Source organism: Falco peregrinus, chromosome 4, assembly GCF_023634155.1.
Source record: "Falco peregrinus isolate bFalPer1 chromosome 4, bFalPer1.pri, whole genome shotgun sequence".
In the NCBI taxonomy this organism is placed as follows: domain Eukaryota; kingdom Metazoa; phylum Chordata; class Aves; order Falconiformes; family Falconidae; genus Falco; species Falco peregrinus.
The window spans coordinates 14,654,288-14,670,430 of NC_073724.1; the positions used below are offsets into that span (position 1 = coordinate 14,654,288).

Consider the following 16,143-nt stretch of genomic DNA (forward strand, 5'->3'; position numbering starts at 1 on the left):
GAAATTATCAGAGAAATAAGGAGGAGGGTCAGCAGAACTGCTGCCATGGACTTTTGGAGAGCAGACTTTGGCCTGTTTAGGAGACTTGTTGACGGAGTCCCTTGGGAGGCAGTCCTGAAGGGCAAAGAAGTCCAAGAAGGCTGGACTTTCTTCAAGAAGGAAGTCTTAAAGGCACAGGAGCAGTCCATCCCCATTTGCTAAAAGATAAACTGGCAGGGAAGAAGACCAGCCTGGCTGAACAGAGAGCTTTGGCTGGAACTCAGGGGAAAAGTAGAGTCTATGACCTTTGGAAGAAGGGGCAGGCAACTCAGGAGGACTACAAGGATGACTTGAGGTTATGTGGGGAGAAAATTAGAAGGCCCAAAGCCCAGCTAGAACTTAATCTGGCTACTGCCATAAAGGACAATAAAAAATTATCCTATAAATACATTAGCAACAAAAGGAGGGCTAAGGAGAATCTCCATCTTTTATTGGATGCAGGGGGAAACATAGTGATGACGGCTGAGGAAAAAGCTGAGGTACTTAATGCCTTTTTTCCTTCAGTCTTTAATAGTAAGACCAGTGGTTCTCAGGATATCCACCCCCTGAACTGGAAGGCAGGGATGGAGGAGCAGCATAAAGCCCCCGTACTCCAAGGGGAAATGGTTAGTGAACTGCTACACCACTTAGACATAAGTCTAAGTCCCACTGGATGGGAGTGGAGGTGCTCTCCAAGCCACCTTCAATCATTTGCCAACAGTCCTGGCTAACTGGGGAGGTCCCAGCAGACTGCAGATTAGCCAATGTGACGCCAATCTGCAAGAAGGGCCGGAGGAGGATCTGGGAAACTACAGCCTGACCTTGGTGCTGGGGAACGTTAGGGAGCAGATCATCCCGAGTGCCATCATGTGTCATGTGCAGGACAACTAGCAGATCAGGCCCAGTCACCATGGGTTTATAAAAGGCAGGTCCTGCTAGACGAACATGATCTCCTTCTGTGACAAGATGACCCACGTAACGGATGATGAAAAGGCTGTGGATTTTGTTCACCTAGACTTTAGTAAAGCCTTTGACACTGTCTTCCACAGCATTGTCCTGCAGAAACTGTCTGGACATGGCTTGGATGGGTGTACTCTATGCTGGGTAAAAAGCTGGCTGGCTGGCTAATCCAAAGAGTGGTGGTGAATGGAGTTACATCCACTAGCGGCCAGTCACAAGTGGTGTTCCCCAGGGCTCAGTGCTGGGGCTAGTCCTGTTTGATATCTTTATTGATTGTATGGATGAGTGGATCGAGTGCACCCTCAGTAATTTTGCAGACAACGCCAAGCTGAGCAGGAGTGTTGATCTGCCGGAGGGCAGGAGGCTCTGCAGAGGGGTCTGGACAGGCTGGACCAATGGGCTGAGGCTAATTGTGTGAGGTTCAACAAGGCTCAGTGCCGGGTCCTGCACTGGGGTCACAACCACCCCACGCAGCGCTACAGGCTGGGGGCAGAGTGGCTGGGAAGCTGCCTGGTGGGAAAGGGCCTGGGGGTGCTGGTTGACAGCCGGCTGGGCATGAGCCAGCAGTGTGCCCAGGGGGCCAAGGAGGCCAACAGCAGCCTGGCTTGTACCCAAAATAGTGTGGCCAGCAGGACTGGGGAAGGGATTGTCCCCCTGTACTCAGCTCTGGTGAGGCTGCACCTGGAATCCTGCATTCAGTTTTAGGCCTCTCACTAAAGAAAGACCCTGAGGTGCTGGAGTGTGTCCAGAGAAGGGCAATGAAGCTGGAGAATGGTCTGGAGCATGTGTTTTATGAGGAGCAGCTGGTGGAACTGGGGTTATTTAATCTGGATAAGAGGAGGCTCAAGGGGGGACCTTATTGCTCTCTACAGCCACCTGAAAGGAGGTTGTAGCAAGGTGGGTGTCAGACTCCTCCCCAGTAACAAGCAACAGGACAAGAGGAAACAGCCTCAAGTTGTGCCAGGGGAGGTTTAGATTGGATATTAGGGAAAATGTCTTCACCGAAAGGGTTGTCAAGCATTGAAACAGGCTGCCCAGGGAGGTGGTGGAGCCACCATGCCTGGAGGTATTTAAAAGATGTGTAACTGTGGCACTTAGTGACATGGTTTAGTCATGGACTTGACAGTGTTAGGGTAACAGTTGGACTTCATTGTCCTAAAGGTCTTTTCCAAACTGAATAATTCTATGGATCAAACTGAAATCTTTAGGGATAAATGACCGCCATTAACTTCATTTACACAAACTGGCATCTTCTAGTCATTAACACACAGAGGTGAAAAGGAATATTCCTTAGGAGTAGTGAAAGGGAGGATTAAGGCCATCCTTCAGTCTATGACCTTGATAATAACTGAAATATTTGAAGCAGTGAGCAAGAAAAATACAAAGTTTGAACTAAATGCAGTGAAATAATCAAGTTGTTATTTAGGGCTTATAGGAGTCCTTATACTTTATAAGTAGTTTAGTTTAGGATTCCTAGTATAGTTTAAGACTATTAAACTCAACAAGCAGAAGAGACCCCATAGGACAGGTTGTTAAATTCAGCATTTTCTGTCTGAAGGTTTGACTACCTGTTGTGTGAGAGCCCATCTTATTCTCTGATGACTACTGACTAGATTTTGGGGAAAAAAAAAATATCCAGTGATCAAAATAAAAATACCTGCAGTAAATAGTTGTATTTCATGTCCAATATCATAGCAAGAGAAAAAAAATATGAATTTCCTGAAACGTCATGTTTGAGTGTTTTATAAATGAAGAAATCAGTTCCTAAGATGGGAAAGTTAATTCATATAGTTTCATGTATATCTGGTTGGGTCAAATGCAGTACCCATGTTTTTTGCTCACTAAAATTATAGTATGTGTTCCTACACTCAGTATTGCAGCTATGCAGTAGTGTCTGTGTGCAGCAGTTACAGTCTCTGTTTATACATGAGCAGAAATGGGATCCCACACCTTTCAAATGCAAACAAAAATAGTATCTGTGTATAAATTGTAGTTATAATGTGATTTTGATTGTGGATATATCTTTTTCTTCTTTTTTTTTTTTTTTTTTTTACTTAAAAGGTCTCATTGGCTACGTTTGGAGTCTTCTTTCATCTGGACGGAGAGAATGCTTTAACAGCAACTAAAGTTTTTACATCTATTTCATTATTTAACATTTTGCGACTGCCTTTGTTTGATTTACCATCTGTGATCTCTGCTGTAGCCCAGGTAGAGATATTATGAACAAGTGCTGTAAAAGGCTGATATTTATACTCAAGTCATGTTTCATTTATTTCTAGGAGTGATTAAGTAATTTAATTCTTTTAAGTTCCATTTTATTGATATGAAACTGCACGGTATTTTTATGGAAAGATTAAGTGTGAAGGCTGTGTTTAAAGGATGTCTCTCAGTCTCTTAAGTAGAATAAAAATTGGGTAGAACACATAATTGTTCTTCATTTGTATTATTATTTTATGTGTATAATTATTATTTTATTTGAAAAAAGTGAGCATTCTGTTTCTCACTATTCTTCCTTCAGTAGGCTAGTCTCAGCTTCTGCTCCTACTCTCTCAACTTTTTTTCATAATACACTGAAGACAAAGTATGAACAATTTGGGCTGCACACGTTTGAATCACTCAGCTGTTGTTACATATTGGAGCCCTTGGTACCAAGCAGGGAAGACCTATTGTGGACTCTGCAATACTGTGTTTGTCAAATCATTACTGAAGGAAGTGGAGAAAAAAGGAGCAGAGCTGTTGAGATACCATATCAACAACCTTCAGTCCTAATAGTGCACCAGTAGGGTTACCATATGAGTTGGGAACTGCTAGCTTTTAAGACTTTGTTATTGGGTATATTATATGAGCTGCTCATGAACGTGCTCTGTCACAGCATGTACACAAATCAGTTTTTTGTAAGGAAGGGGACCACTGTAAGCAAATACTTTTCCTGATTTGATTTCATTTTTGGTTAGCATAATGTAATATCGAAACTTTGTCTTTTGCTAAGGTTTACTTCTAATAGATTAAAAATTAGCACAATCTCATCTCAGTTTTTCACAGCACAGTAGTGGACATCTCATGATGCATTCAGGAAAATGTTGTCTTTCTTCATTATTTGAAGAGAGAGTTACTGTGCACTGTTTTTTTAAAAAAACAAAACCACCTAAAATGTTTTCACCACAGGTTTATGAAAACAAACTAATTGAGTCAAAGGAACCAGACATTCACTGATTAACTATATCTTCTAACACTGAATTATGTCAAGCATGCTCTGTTACTTTATAACTACCAAGCAGTAGATCCTCAAAGAAAAAAACCACTCATTTATTACTTTAGATTGTTTAGTATTTTAAGGAAAATAATTTTTAAATACCTAAGTACCTTTTTTGTCTATCTTCAGATAAGGAATATATCTTTCCATAATATCTAGAATTTTTAAAGTATTATTTAAAAAATTAGGCAGCACAGACATGTTATAAATAATATATATATGTATATATATGTTCATCTTGCAGACCAAAGTTTCTCTGAGCCGTTTAGAGGATTTTCTGTGTGCTGAGGATCTTAACCCTGAGGATGTCAATACAAACTACAGTGGAAGTAAGCAGTAACTATTAATTTTTAATTGCTCATCATTTGATATGGATGATCACTAAGAAACTCAATTAAGGGGATGGATTAGCAACGCTTTGCTTTTTTTTTATTTACTGAAACAGATCATGCTGTTGGCTTTATTGGTGCTTCTTTCCGCTGGGAAAAAAATGGCCTGCCAGTCTTAAAAAAGTAAGCTGTTTCTTACTTATTTCTATGTGCTCCTTTGGCAGAATGTGATGTCTATAGAGATTTTGTTCAGGTTTACTATATTCTGATTCAGAATTGTTCATGATGTTACATAGCCAAAAGAACATAAATGTGTGTGCTTTGGAAGATCAAGTCTGACCTGGTCTCCCTGATGCTCCAAGAGGAACCACATAAAGTGCATGTTCCCTGTCATAGTACTGCATAAGTACTATGGGAAGCCAGTGCTCTTCTTCCCTCTTCCTTCCTCCTTTCCTACCACCTGTCCTCTCAGTTTGCACAAGGGAGATTTAACTATAATATCAATGTTTCCTGAATTGCATTTTGGGGAGCATTAACTGCCAAGATGCCTTTTTGCCATTGTAGCATTTTATATTGCCGACAAGTAAGCTAAGGTAGTTTATGCAGCCTTGCGTTGAATACTGATCTTAAAATTGGGCTGTGACTTCCTTTGAAAAGAAGAAACAAACACTAAATCCGCTTTTCTCACAGTTTTCTCTTTTGCCTGAAATAACCTCTCTTTTTGTTTGACAATACCTAACAAGGTATTGCTTAGGTGTAAATTACGCTCTCCTGAAACTGCTACGCATTGGAGGGTTAGTAAGGTGAGGGAGTAACAAAGCTCTCAAGTGGAATGAGAAACCTATTTGATAAGGGCTCTACAGCTGTTAAATTTTGCTAAGGCAGCTGAAGAGGTTGCAGCCCAGCTGGTCTAACCCTCTCACCACATTATCTACCTTATTCCTCTCAGGGCTGGGGGGATCACTTCCCGTAACGTGGCATTCAAGTGTCCACATCTCAGCCACCATAGCCTGCAATATAGTACCCAGGTATAAGCTGTCTTCAGCATCACATACAGACTTCATTAAAGTCTGGTATAGTCTCTGGGTACAGTCTTTCTCTACCTCATCTGTTCTCCAAGCTCCAGTCTGAAGGAACTATGCTTATCTTAGCGTAGGGCCTTCAAATCAGAACACACTGAGATCCAGATAGCATAAGGTGCAGATGCAGCAAGTGGCTCTCCTTGTGTAAAGTTTATGAGTACACATTGTACTTATTTTGACAGCAAAATCTGCAGATTACGAAGGGCAGCTTTTATTTACCCAAACAGCTATTTTCTCCCTTAAGAGGGATCACTCATTGACTACAGTAGATGCTACGTGAGAAGTCTAGCAGGTGATTGTCAGAGTAAGATGGAACATGCACTGCAGGCCTTAGAAATAAGACCACCTATTGGTTAGACTGTCTCCCATTTGATTTTTATTATGATCAGATGAAAGCACAATCTCTTAACTTGCAGACAAATAAATTTATACTTGAAGTCATTATTGCAAGTTTCCGAACAGTATATAGTCAAAAGATATGCAAACTGAAGTACTAGTTTCTCATCATTCTGAGAGTAAAATAGAGTATCTCTTTCTTCAGTGACCACAACCCATACATGATGGAATGTTTACAGAGAGGATAACTAACTTGTCTTCCTCAATATTTCCAGCTTGAATGTCAGCATTCCTGAAGGCTCTTTAGTTGCTGTTGTGGGACAGGTTGGATCTGGAAAGTCATCTTTTCTTTCTGCTGTTCTTGGAGAAATGGAGAAACTTGAAGGAACAGTTCAGAGAAGAGTAAGATTGTCTGTCCGTGTCGCCCTGCTTTGCCCACTCGTCAATACCTAAATTAAGCAGAACTGCATTTGAAAGTGTAGTTTTTCCTCCTCAACTATTTATGATTGTATAAATACTGGCAAAGGTAGCTCCAGCTTCCTAAATCTTCAAAGAAAAGCAACACAATGACACTTTGTTAACGGTGTAACAGTTTCTCTTTGTTTTCAACCAAAGTGATTACAAAGCTATTTTCATTTTTTTATAATCTGTATAATTCAGTGCAAAAATCATGAGTGTTTAAGTCATATATTGAGCCCAAACATCTAATGGTTGCTGGTTTTGAACAGCTGTACAGACATGACCCAGTTGGAGCAGTCATAAACTGTTGTAGAAGATGATCATGTTTCTTGCAATGGCTTATGTGTAGAGAAGATACAGGATATGGAAATAGAGGGAAAAGTTGAACTTTATGCAGAGGTGGAATTAAGGTGCTGGCTTACCTGGTGATAGGAAACCCTGTAGCTTAACTTGTCTTGTAGTTACATAGAGCAGGGAAAGTCCCCATCCCAGAAAAGAGTTTAGGAAAGTTTTTTATAGGTTATAGATATGGAGGGAGTTAACATTTGAAAACCGACTACAGTGTTTGAGCCAATAAATTTCAATGGATAAGCACAATGTGGGTTAATCTGGTTGCAAGTGGATGTGGCAACATTAAAAGTGTCTCAGCCTTGAAAATAAGTGTTGAATAAAAATCCACTCCTATGGAAATCTAGTACAGTATTCTGTCACTCTTGGGGGATGGGGGAAGAATATGAAGTTGAGGTGTTCTGAATCTGAGAGTAGGAATTAAGAGGAAAAAGATAAACTGTGTAGAATCTTAACAAGGAAGGCATATACCCAGTAAGTGTGTGCTATCAATTTGTTGTTGTAAAATTAATAGATTTTCACAGGTCATGTAGCTTAATGGAAGAAAAGATCTAGGAGCATTTCTAATTATCACTTCTGTCCTGTAACCTTAATTTCTAATGACTGACACATTCCACAGCATGTTATGTAAAAACACAATCAAATTGTATTGCTGCATGTAAATCTTACAACCAATGCCTTTTTGTCACTGACATCTTTCCTGCAAGACTTTGCTCAATATATGTCCCAGCTTTGTTAGTTTTATTCAAAGTACGTGCTCTTAAATTAGTACAGGAAAGCTGTTATACAGGAATATTCAACTGATTCGTTTTATTATCTGACTTAGTCAAAATTTTAACTGTTTAATAATACTCAAGTTTTGGAGGTAATTACCGGTTACTTTGAGCTAAAGCTGGAATTTAAAATGTATTCTTAAAAGCTATTTTTCATGTTCAGAAAGCCCAAGTAAAAAAATTGTTTCCTATTCTTTTCAGGGTTCAGTGGCATATGTTTCTCAGCAAGCTTGGATTCAAAATGACAGTTTACAGGAAAATATTCTTTTTGGTGCAAATCTAAATATGCCGTACTACAAACTTGTTTTAGAGTCTTGTGCTTTACTGCCAGATTTGGAACAGCTACTGAATGGAGACCAAACAGAGATTGGAGAAAGGGTAAGAATTTGAGGTGTCAGAAATGATGCGATAAGTTAAGTTATGGCTTTTATGGTTTTATATATTATCTATTTTATAATTGTCACTGATGATTAATCAGTCCTCAGCCAAATACATCTAGCCCATCTCCTTACTTAGCTTACTTACTTTGAACTTAACTTCTGTTCAAGCTCTGAACTCTTATAATTATTAAAATAGCTCTTCTCTATACAGAAGTTTGAGTCAGCCCTGTCCTGTTCTCCAGGTTTCCTTTATACTCTAAAAATGCCTGTATGACTGTAAATAAAAGTTATTTTGTAGTTTTCTAAAGTATTTGCATTTGCTCATTCTGGAGTGGGAATTTAATCAACAGAGGCCAGGCTTTGCTCTAATTACTTGAAAATCCAAATGCTAACCTTTCTATTTTCATATCTAGTATAAAATTTACTTTGATTACCTGAAAAAAATAATGATGCAACTGAGTGTGATACACTGGTCTTCTTTAGTATTTCATATTTAAATGTGGATTATTTTGTCTTTCTTTTCTTAGGGTGTCAATATAAGTGGAGGGCAGAAGCAGAGAGTGAGTCTCGCTAGAGCTGTGTACAGCAATGCTGACTTGTATCTTCTGGATGACACCCTGTCTGCTGTGGATGTACACATTGGGAAACACCTTTTTGAGAAGCTAATTGGACCTTCAGGTCTCCTAAAAAGCAAGGTGAAGTAGGGTGTCATCCTTTCAATTTGGGGATGAACTGCTTTGTACAATACAACAGTAGAGGTCCCGGTCATTCTGCAAACGCTCATCTCTTACCTAGCATGTTGATGAAAGTCATTCTGAAGAAAGGGGCTAAATAAAAAGCACAGCTGATTGTGCCAATTTGAAGCCTATTGTGAAGGCATAGCACAGACCAAAAAAAAGATTGAGGGCTGGCCTGACCTGGGAGCCTGGAAGATTCATATAATATTTGCTCATTTTTCTTTCCTGGCAGCTTTTGAGGAGTGCTGTGATCTGCATATTGATCACTCTTGATCATGGTCACTGTTGATGCCTCACTGCAGTAAATAGGTTATAGCCAGTATAGGTTATAGAAAGAAAGGATTCTTGTTGAACAAAGAAATTCTTAGGGGGAAGTAGAATCAGAAGGAATAGACTCTCCTGTTTAAAAGCTGTTCACATGGGAAAGTAAGACAGCTTGTAAAAAATCTCTCCTCAGTGTCATGAATTAGGACAAATCATTCCTGCTGGCTGATGCCCACAAAATACATGTATTACTATGAAATACTTATTATTATGAATATGTTACTTACTATAAAGTAAATGTCTTTCACGTTCCCTCTCTCGCTTCTCCCTTTTCTTAATTTATCTGCTTCATGGGTTATAAGTGTCTGGCAGAAGCAAGAACTCTAGTGATGGTAGACTTGTAAGCAGATTTTGTTATTGAGATTATGAAACTACATGTAGTATGTTAAAACCTGTAATATCTACCTCTTATCTTTACAACCTAATCTAAACCATTCCTGACCAGGAGATACACATTAAGAGACAGATAAGTGCAAGTCATAGCAAATAGCTATAGGCATAAAGTTTGATATTACAATCAACAATTAAAATTCATGTAATAAAGTAGGCAATAAGTAACAATAATAATAATAATAGACAAATAAATGAGCAAAATCCCAGAAAAATTCCATATCTTTCCAGCTATCATAATATAATGTCTGCTTCTAATATACACTTTGTATTCTTTGTATTTATATGGTACATTGTGTTCCAGACTCGTATATTGGTGACCCATAACGTAACACTCCTGCCTCACACCGATCTTATAATAGTAATGGAAAAGGGCAGAATAAGTCAAATGGGGACCTACCAAGAACTAATTTCAAAGAGAGCTAATTTTACTGAGCTTATTCAAGTCTTCAGTGCAGAGCATACAAATGAAAAGACAACCCCAGTGGAAGGTGAGAAAATTTGTATACTGTGTTTGCTTAGTATTTTTAGTTTTCATTCAAGCTTGTCAAAATATTCCTCCTCTTCTTCCTGTAAATGAATACAGTAATTGCTGGAAAATGTAGGGTATTTCTGTCTGTGTTTTGGTATAGAATTATAGGGTATAAAATAAAAAAAATCAGGCTTTAATGTCTTGAGATCAAATGGTTTACTCTTTCAACTAATGAACGTGTGATAAAACTGCCTTATGCAGCTGTTTGCTTCTTTTACATACTGTATTAATTACCTGTTAAAGTTACCTGATTCTGCTCAGGATTTATTGCCCAATAAATAACTTATGGAAATTTCAAATTAATCTTGCCGTGTCAGTGATTATGTCCTGATTTATATTGGATGTTCCTGTTTCCATCACCTTAGACTGCTGTAATCGTTGAGCACAGCAGGGAAGGAGAATATGGTCCATTTGTAGGCTAAAAAGGCAAAACCAAAACCTTTTAGTACTCTTATGAAATACTTCCAGCCAACAGGTAGACAGCATAAACAAACAAATACTGCATAGTACCTTAAAAAAATCATACTTACAAATCATTCATATAGATTGGGATTCAGCTTCTGTACCTGAGTTATTCAATACGGGCCCTTTATAGAGTTGCAGGAAAGGAACACGTACATTGACAATGCAGTCTGTTTGACCTGTTTTCATCAAGTACTTCAAGAGGATATTAATTGTGGTTATTTAATTATGAGAGAAGCAATCTCTCCACATGACACAGAGGAGTCCTATGAGAGATGAATATCTGCAGACGTTTATAATGCTGGTTTCCAGTTAGCTTAGCACCTCTAAACTGAGCCTGTAGAAAGTACAATGCACAATCTGGTGCATTCAGGCCCTGTACTGGAGCCCGCACTCTCAAATATTTGCTGGGGTTTGACAGGGGGGAGTGGACAGACAGAATAGCAAATTTGCAAAAGAAAGCAGTGGGCAGTCTTGAGTTAGCTGTGTTGGGATGAAGGTATGAGGTAGCCATGTAAGGAAACATGTATTATTCGTGAAACGTAATAAAGAGAGGGAAGGGGAACCAAAGCAATGAAGAGAAGAAATGGTATGCAATGTGTTGTGATACAAAATTATACAGCAGAGGCACATTCAGCAGGATAGATGGACGCAGGAAACATATCTATGTCTTAACAGGTCTGTGGACAAAAATAACATCAAATATGAAAAGAAGAAAAAAATACATTCCTGGAAGAAAAAAGTATTGACTCCTTTCATTAACACATAAAGAACAGAAATGCAGGCCATGATCCAAGAATACTTTGAGATAAACACTAACGTTAGTATTTACAGGGATAGTAATACTTTAAGCAAGACTGGAATTCCAAAGAGACTCTAGGCTCATGGGGGAGATTTACCTGCTCTCACAGTTCTAGCATTTGGTCATAAGTGTGTCTGTCTTGTGTAGTACTTATTCCAAGACTAGGTCGACTTAAGGTGTTCGTAATTTAAATTATTGCAATGCATCAATTTGTTCCCATTTTTTATTTTTAACTTCTTGTACTGTATCTGTTTACTCGTGGTATAATACTGAAAATACATTTTTTATTCCCCCCCCCCCCCCCCCCCCCCCCCTTACAGTGATTTCTTCAAAAGAAGGGGGCCAGCTGGGCAGGAGTCTGCAACAAAGAGAACTGCTGAAATATAAAGAGTAAGTATTTTGAAAAAAAAAAAAAAATTAGCCATTGCTTAAGTGATGCAGTGCTAGAACAACACAAAGTGCTGAAGGCTGCACCACTATGCTTCACTGTGTAAACACGGGTTAAGCCTGAATGCCCATTAGCAGTTGAGAGCGTGTATCTGGAGCTCACATTGTTTTCACTTTATACAAAAGAAGTCTCGTTAATGTGCTGCATGAGTTCAGGAGGTCCAGTTCATGGGCTGCTTCACAGTGTGTACCAAAGTACATTAAGCAGGAATGAAGGGGACTTTCAGAAGACCAACTGAGGTCACTGATGTGGATGCAACCACAATTCCCTGGCAGAAATCTGACTTTTTGATATATTAACAAGTTGTTTATGCTCTTTGTTTTTCCTTTGTAATATTGATTTGTCTTTATCCACCTTTAAGAAAACCTCTGGGCTTTCTAATAGTGAATAACCACCTAGATGGATTTGTAAAGCACTGTAGTGCTGTATTTGCAGTTATGTAAGGTAGTGCAAAGATGAAGTAGATGAGACTCAACCTAGAAAGTTCAGAGAATGCAGGACACTTAAGCTTAACCACCCTGGTCCAAAAGTAGTAGGACTGGAAGCGTCAAATAATAAGCCCTAATCCTGGGCCCAGACAAGGTCTGAGAGCCAAGTTGCACGACACAACACTTACATGGCCCAGAAAAGGGCAGTCTTACATCTCTCGCTGATGTTTATGCAGGGCAAGCTCAGTTTTCTCTACACGTAATTATACAAGAAATGAAAAGGTCATACCTAGTGTGTCTTCTGCCCATAATATTATTATAACAAGAAAAACAGTACACGTGAGGACAGTTTGTGTCTCCATAGGAAAAAATTACAAGATTTTATAGTAACCATTTTTGCTGAGAAATAAATTGATTATTCTTTGTATGAGGATTCACAAGAAGACTTGAAAGTGTTTCTTGTTTGCAGTTCTTCCTTCGATCAATGGAAAACACTCACTAACAATAAAGAAAAAGTTGCCACTGGTGGCGTAAGTATACTAATAGAAAAAGCTTTGACTTTATTTTTTTCCCATAAATGTATTATTTTGCAGTTACAGTTTTCTGTTTCTTGTTAAGGTTGCCTGACATCTCATTACTGAATTTAAAATAAATTTTACAGGTTTTTATCAAATTTAAAGTAGGTATCTGAGATTTTCTATTTTGATGATCTGCTACTGGCTGTATTTTCACATTACATCTAGCTCCAGTCTGGTTTGCATATTTCATAAAGAAGAAGATGAAAAAAGCTTTTACCTCTGTTAGAAAAACATTCTGCCTGTCTTACCTTTAGGAAGTTTATAAATACCTGTGTACTGGAGGAGGGAGTAGAAATTTTGCATGGTAATACTACTGCAGTATTGTTTTATGTTAGAAGCACACTTTCTGCAGTTTCCATTAAAAAAACGTGCCAGTTGCTAGGGAAGGGAAAAAGAACAAGTGAAACAGGAGTGTGGAGAAGGTCAAAACTTACTGGGAAGCTGTAGTTTAATTAAAATAAGAAGGGGGGAAGAAGGTGTGAGTTTCTAGCAAGATGGTAGAAATAGACGCTTGAGAAAAGGAGTTTGCAGAAGAGACAGAAAAGTTTGTGCCAACTACAGCTCATTTCACTTCAGACCCTGTAATGAAATCCAAGAATCTGTCATTATTCTGCTTCTGCAAGTTCTGCCTTTCCAGTGGCCTAGCTGAGTTTGGTCCCATTAGTCCTCATCTACACCAAGGATGAGATTTTTCCTGCTGACACTAATGTCATTGACTCCGGCAGCCCAGAGTGGCAGGTCTAAAGTTTCTAGTCCCATTGATGAATAGAGTAAGATTTGCTTCATACAAACTGCCCAGGAATTGCGCTTTTGTTTCCTTGGGTTTTGGGGGGGATTAGTTTGTTTTGTTTGTTTGTTTGTTTCGTATAATCTACATGTGTATGTTTTTTTAAGTCTTGACACTGGAAAATACCACAAGCAAGTTTGCCTATGATATGTATCCTTAAAGAGCAGAGTGTAGTGGGAGGGGAAGTGTTTTTACAGTATGTCTTCATATACCTAAGTTGTCAGATTTATTTAAAAAATAATTTAGATTTATCCCGTTCCCATTATATAACTTGGATCTGTATTTACAATGATAATGATTTTAAGGGTAACTTTTTAAAAAATATATTCTTTTTTTTAAAATGTATTTAGATGAAAATATCAGTCGTTTTGAAATACCTCCAAGCCTTCAACTGGCGATGGATGTGGCTCACCATAGCTGCTTATTTAGCACAAAATGCACTAGCCATTGGACAGAATCTGTGGCTGAGCACCTGGACTGCAGAAACAGCCAAAATTAGTGATTTTACAGAGTGGAAACAATCACAAAACTATAAACTTCTCATCTATGGGCTTCTGGGATTCATACAAGGCAAGGATAAACATTTTTGACTGTTTTCTCACCATTTGCTGAGTTTAATCTGCCTGAATGTGTATTAGTAAAGAAATAGTCCTGGTTGTTTCATAAACAGAATTGTATGCAAACCAGTATAATAGTTTAACCTGGGGAGAGAAGAAATATACAGACATGTAGAAGAAAATGCTATTTAATTTTATGATACTTCTGTGAATTTTTGGAATATCAAAGCGTAACCAAATGAAGTTATGTTGGCATCTCAATGAGGAAGGAAATCAGTGTTGATGTGTTATGGCATGCTAACATGAAAGACTTAACTGCAGGAAAAACATACTTATGAAATAGTCACATGTATCAACAAAATACAAAAATGTGCATTTGTAAAACTAAGATGTGAAGCACAACTGTTGGATTGCTCACTGTGGTAGAAAAGTGACAGAAACAAGTTCCATCTCCTTTCCCTCCCCAACCATTCATAATGTCTTTTAATTTATCCATTCACAAGGTCTTCTCATTTGCTGTGGTGCTTATGTGCTCACCAAGGGATCCCTGTCTGCCTCTCGGACATTGCATCATCAGCTGTTAGATGACGTGTTGCACCTTCCTCTTCAGTGTTTTGAAACTAATCCAGTTGGTCAGATCATCAATAGATTCACAAAGGTGAAGGAGAAAAATCATGCGTATTTTCCATTTTATGAGAATGAAGCTTGAGTGACTACAGATTTAATTCCATTTAGTATTGTTGAAAACTTAAAGATATCAAAATAAGTGAATGCAGTATCTAGCAGTAGAAAGCTGTTTCAGTGCATAAAATCTTAAAAAACTGTCTCAAGCTATTTTCTTACAAAACCATCAAACCATATTATTAGTAGTTGTATAGACCTTATCCAAGACTATTAGGAGGCCATTCCTCTAAAACTGTTGCTGCAGTGCAATGAGTTTACGAGACCTAAACCTGATCTTTTTAAAAAAAAAACAACCTGTATTTTTCTTAGATAGTATACTGTATATCAGAATCAAATGTTATTGTCAAAACCAATTAATACATTAAATTCATGTTCTTGGAGGTGTATAGACATAAAGTGGATGTTATTTTCTGTTTGTGGTGTTTTGGCTTTAACTGGAACCTCTAATACACATACAAGTGCTATTCACTGTGACTTTAATACTTCCCACTCTCATCATAATTAGATCGTTGCATTACTGATGCATTACTGATTACTTCAAATACAGTGACTGTTGGTGGCTCTGCTCTCTAGAATAGAAGAGTGGTTGTATAATACACTAAAAGATCAGTTGATTTAGGTTTCACTAAAGCCCCTAGTCTTTGGTAGTGATATATTATAAACTGGGTTTGAAAAAGCTTTACCACATATAGTAAGAGATTAGTAATAGATCAATATGCTTCCAGAATTATGAACAGGAGTATACAGAGTTAGGATTTGAATTCCTGGCCTCCTTTCAGTCTGATATGCTTTATGTAAGCTAAATAATATTGAGTAACAAAATAGCAAGAGCTGTCTCTTTTTGACTTTACACACTCTGAGCCTGTTCTCTGACATACAAGTAGTCTAAAAGCTATTATGTCTTTTTCATTTTTAGGCAAATAATAATATATGAATACATTCATTAGGATATAATCAGGGGGGATGCTACTAGATATTTCAGTTTTATTCCATTTTTAAAGATACTTTCTTGAAGTTTTTAGTGGAATTTACACATAAAATATGGATTCTTCTGTGCATCGTTACAGGACTTATTTATAGTGGACATACGTTTCCATTACTACCTACGAACTTGGCTAAATTGTACACTAGATGTTATTGGAACCATTCTGGTTATCACATCTGCCTCACCACTATTCATAGTGGTAGTTATTCCCCTGGGATGCATTTATTTTACTATCCAAGTAAGTGCATTAAGCTTTTATAAGGATTTCTCAATATATGTGGATCAAATGTTCAAAACAATCAAGGATACCGGCTTAAATTATTCTTTATTGCGAAAACCAAAAAACAAACCCCAAACATACATACATACATACATATATATATATATATATATATATATATGTATACAGAACACGTGAAATTGCTTTCAGAAAAAAATCCTCAGCTTCTTAAAAGGAAATTAGAACTCTTCTTGAATATATCCTGTAATGC

General features: G+C 37.9%; 1 protein-coding gene across 7 annotated transcripts in view; it reads left to right on the plus strand.

Annotated features, from left to right (window-relative positions):
* The window catches only part of LOC101923728 (multidrug resistance-associated protein 1), a 51,152-nt gene that overhangs the window by 25,094 nt on the left and 9,915 nt on the right, over window positions 1–16,143 (plus strand). For all 7 annotated transcript variants that reach the window (XM_055801435.1, XM_055801436.1, XM_027790379.2 and 4 more), the window contains 12 exons: window positions 3,040–3,186; window positions 4,476–4,560; window positions 4,677–4,743; window positions 6,254–6,380; window positions 7,760–7,936; window positions 8,466–8,633; window positions 9,694–9,880; window positions 11,506–11,575; window positions 12,531–12,591; window positions 13,777–13,996; window positions 14,487–14,641; window positions 15,735–15,890. In XM_055801435.1, the coding sequence (XP_055657410.1) occupies window positions 3,040–3,186; window positions 4,476–4,560; window positions 4,677–4,743; window positions 6,254–6,380; window positions 7,760–7,936; window positions 8,466–8,633; window positions 9,694–9,880; window positions 11,506–11,575; window positions 12,531–12,591; window positions 13,777–13,996; window positions 14,487–14,641; window positions 15,735–15,890 (1,620 nt within the window). The remainder of the gene's footprint in view (window positions 1–3,039; window positions 3,187–4,475; window positions 4,561–4,676; window positions 4,744–6,253; window positions 6,381–7,759; window positions 7,937–8,465; window positions 8,634–9,693; window positions 9,881–11,505; window positions 11,576–12,530; window positions 12,592–13,776; window positions 13,997–14,486; window positions 14,642–15,734; window positions 15,891–16,143) is intronic.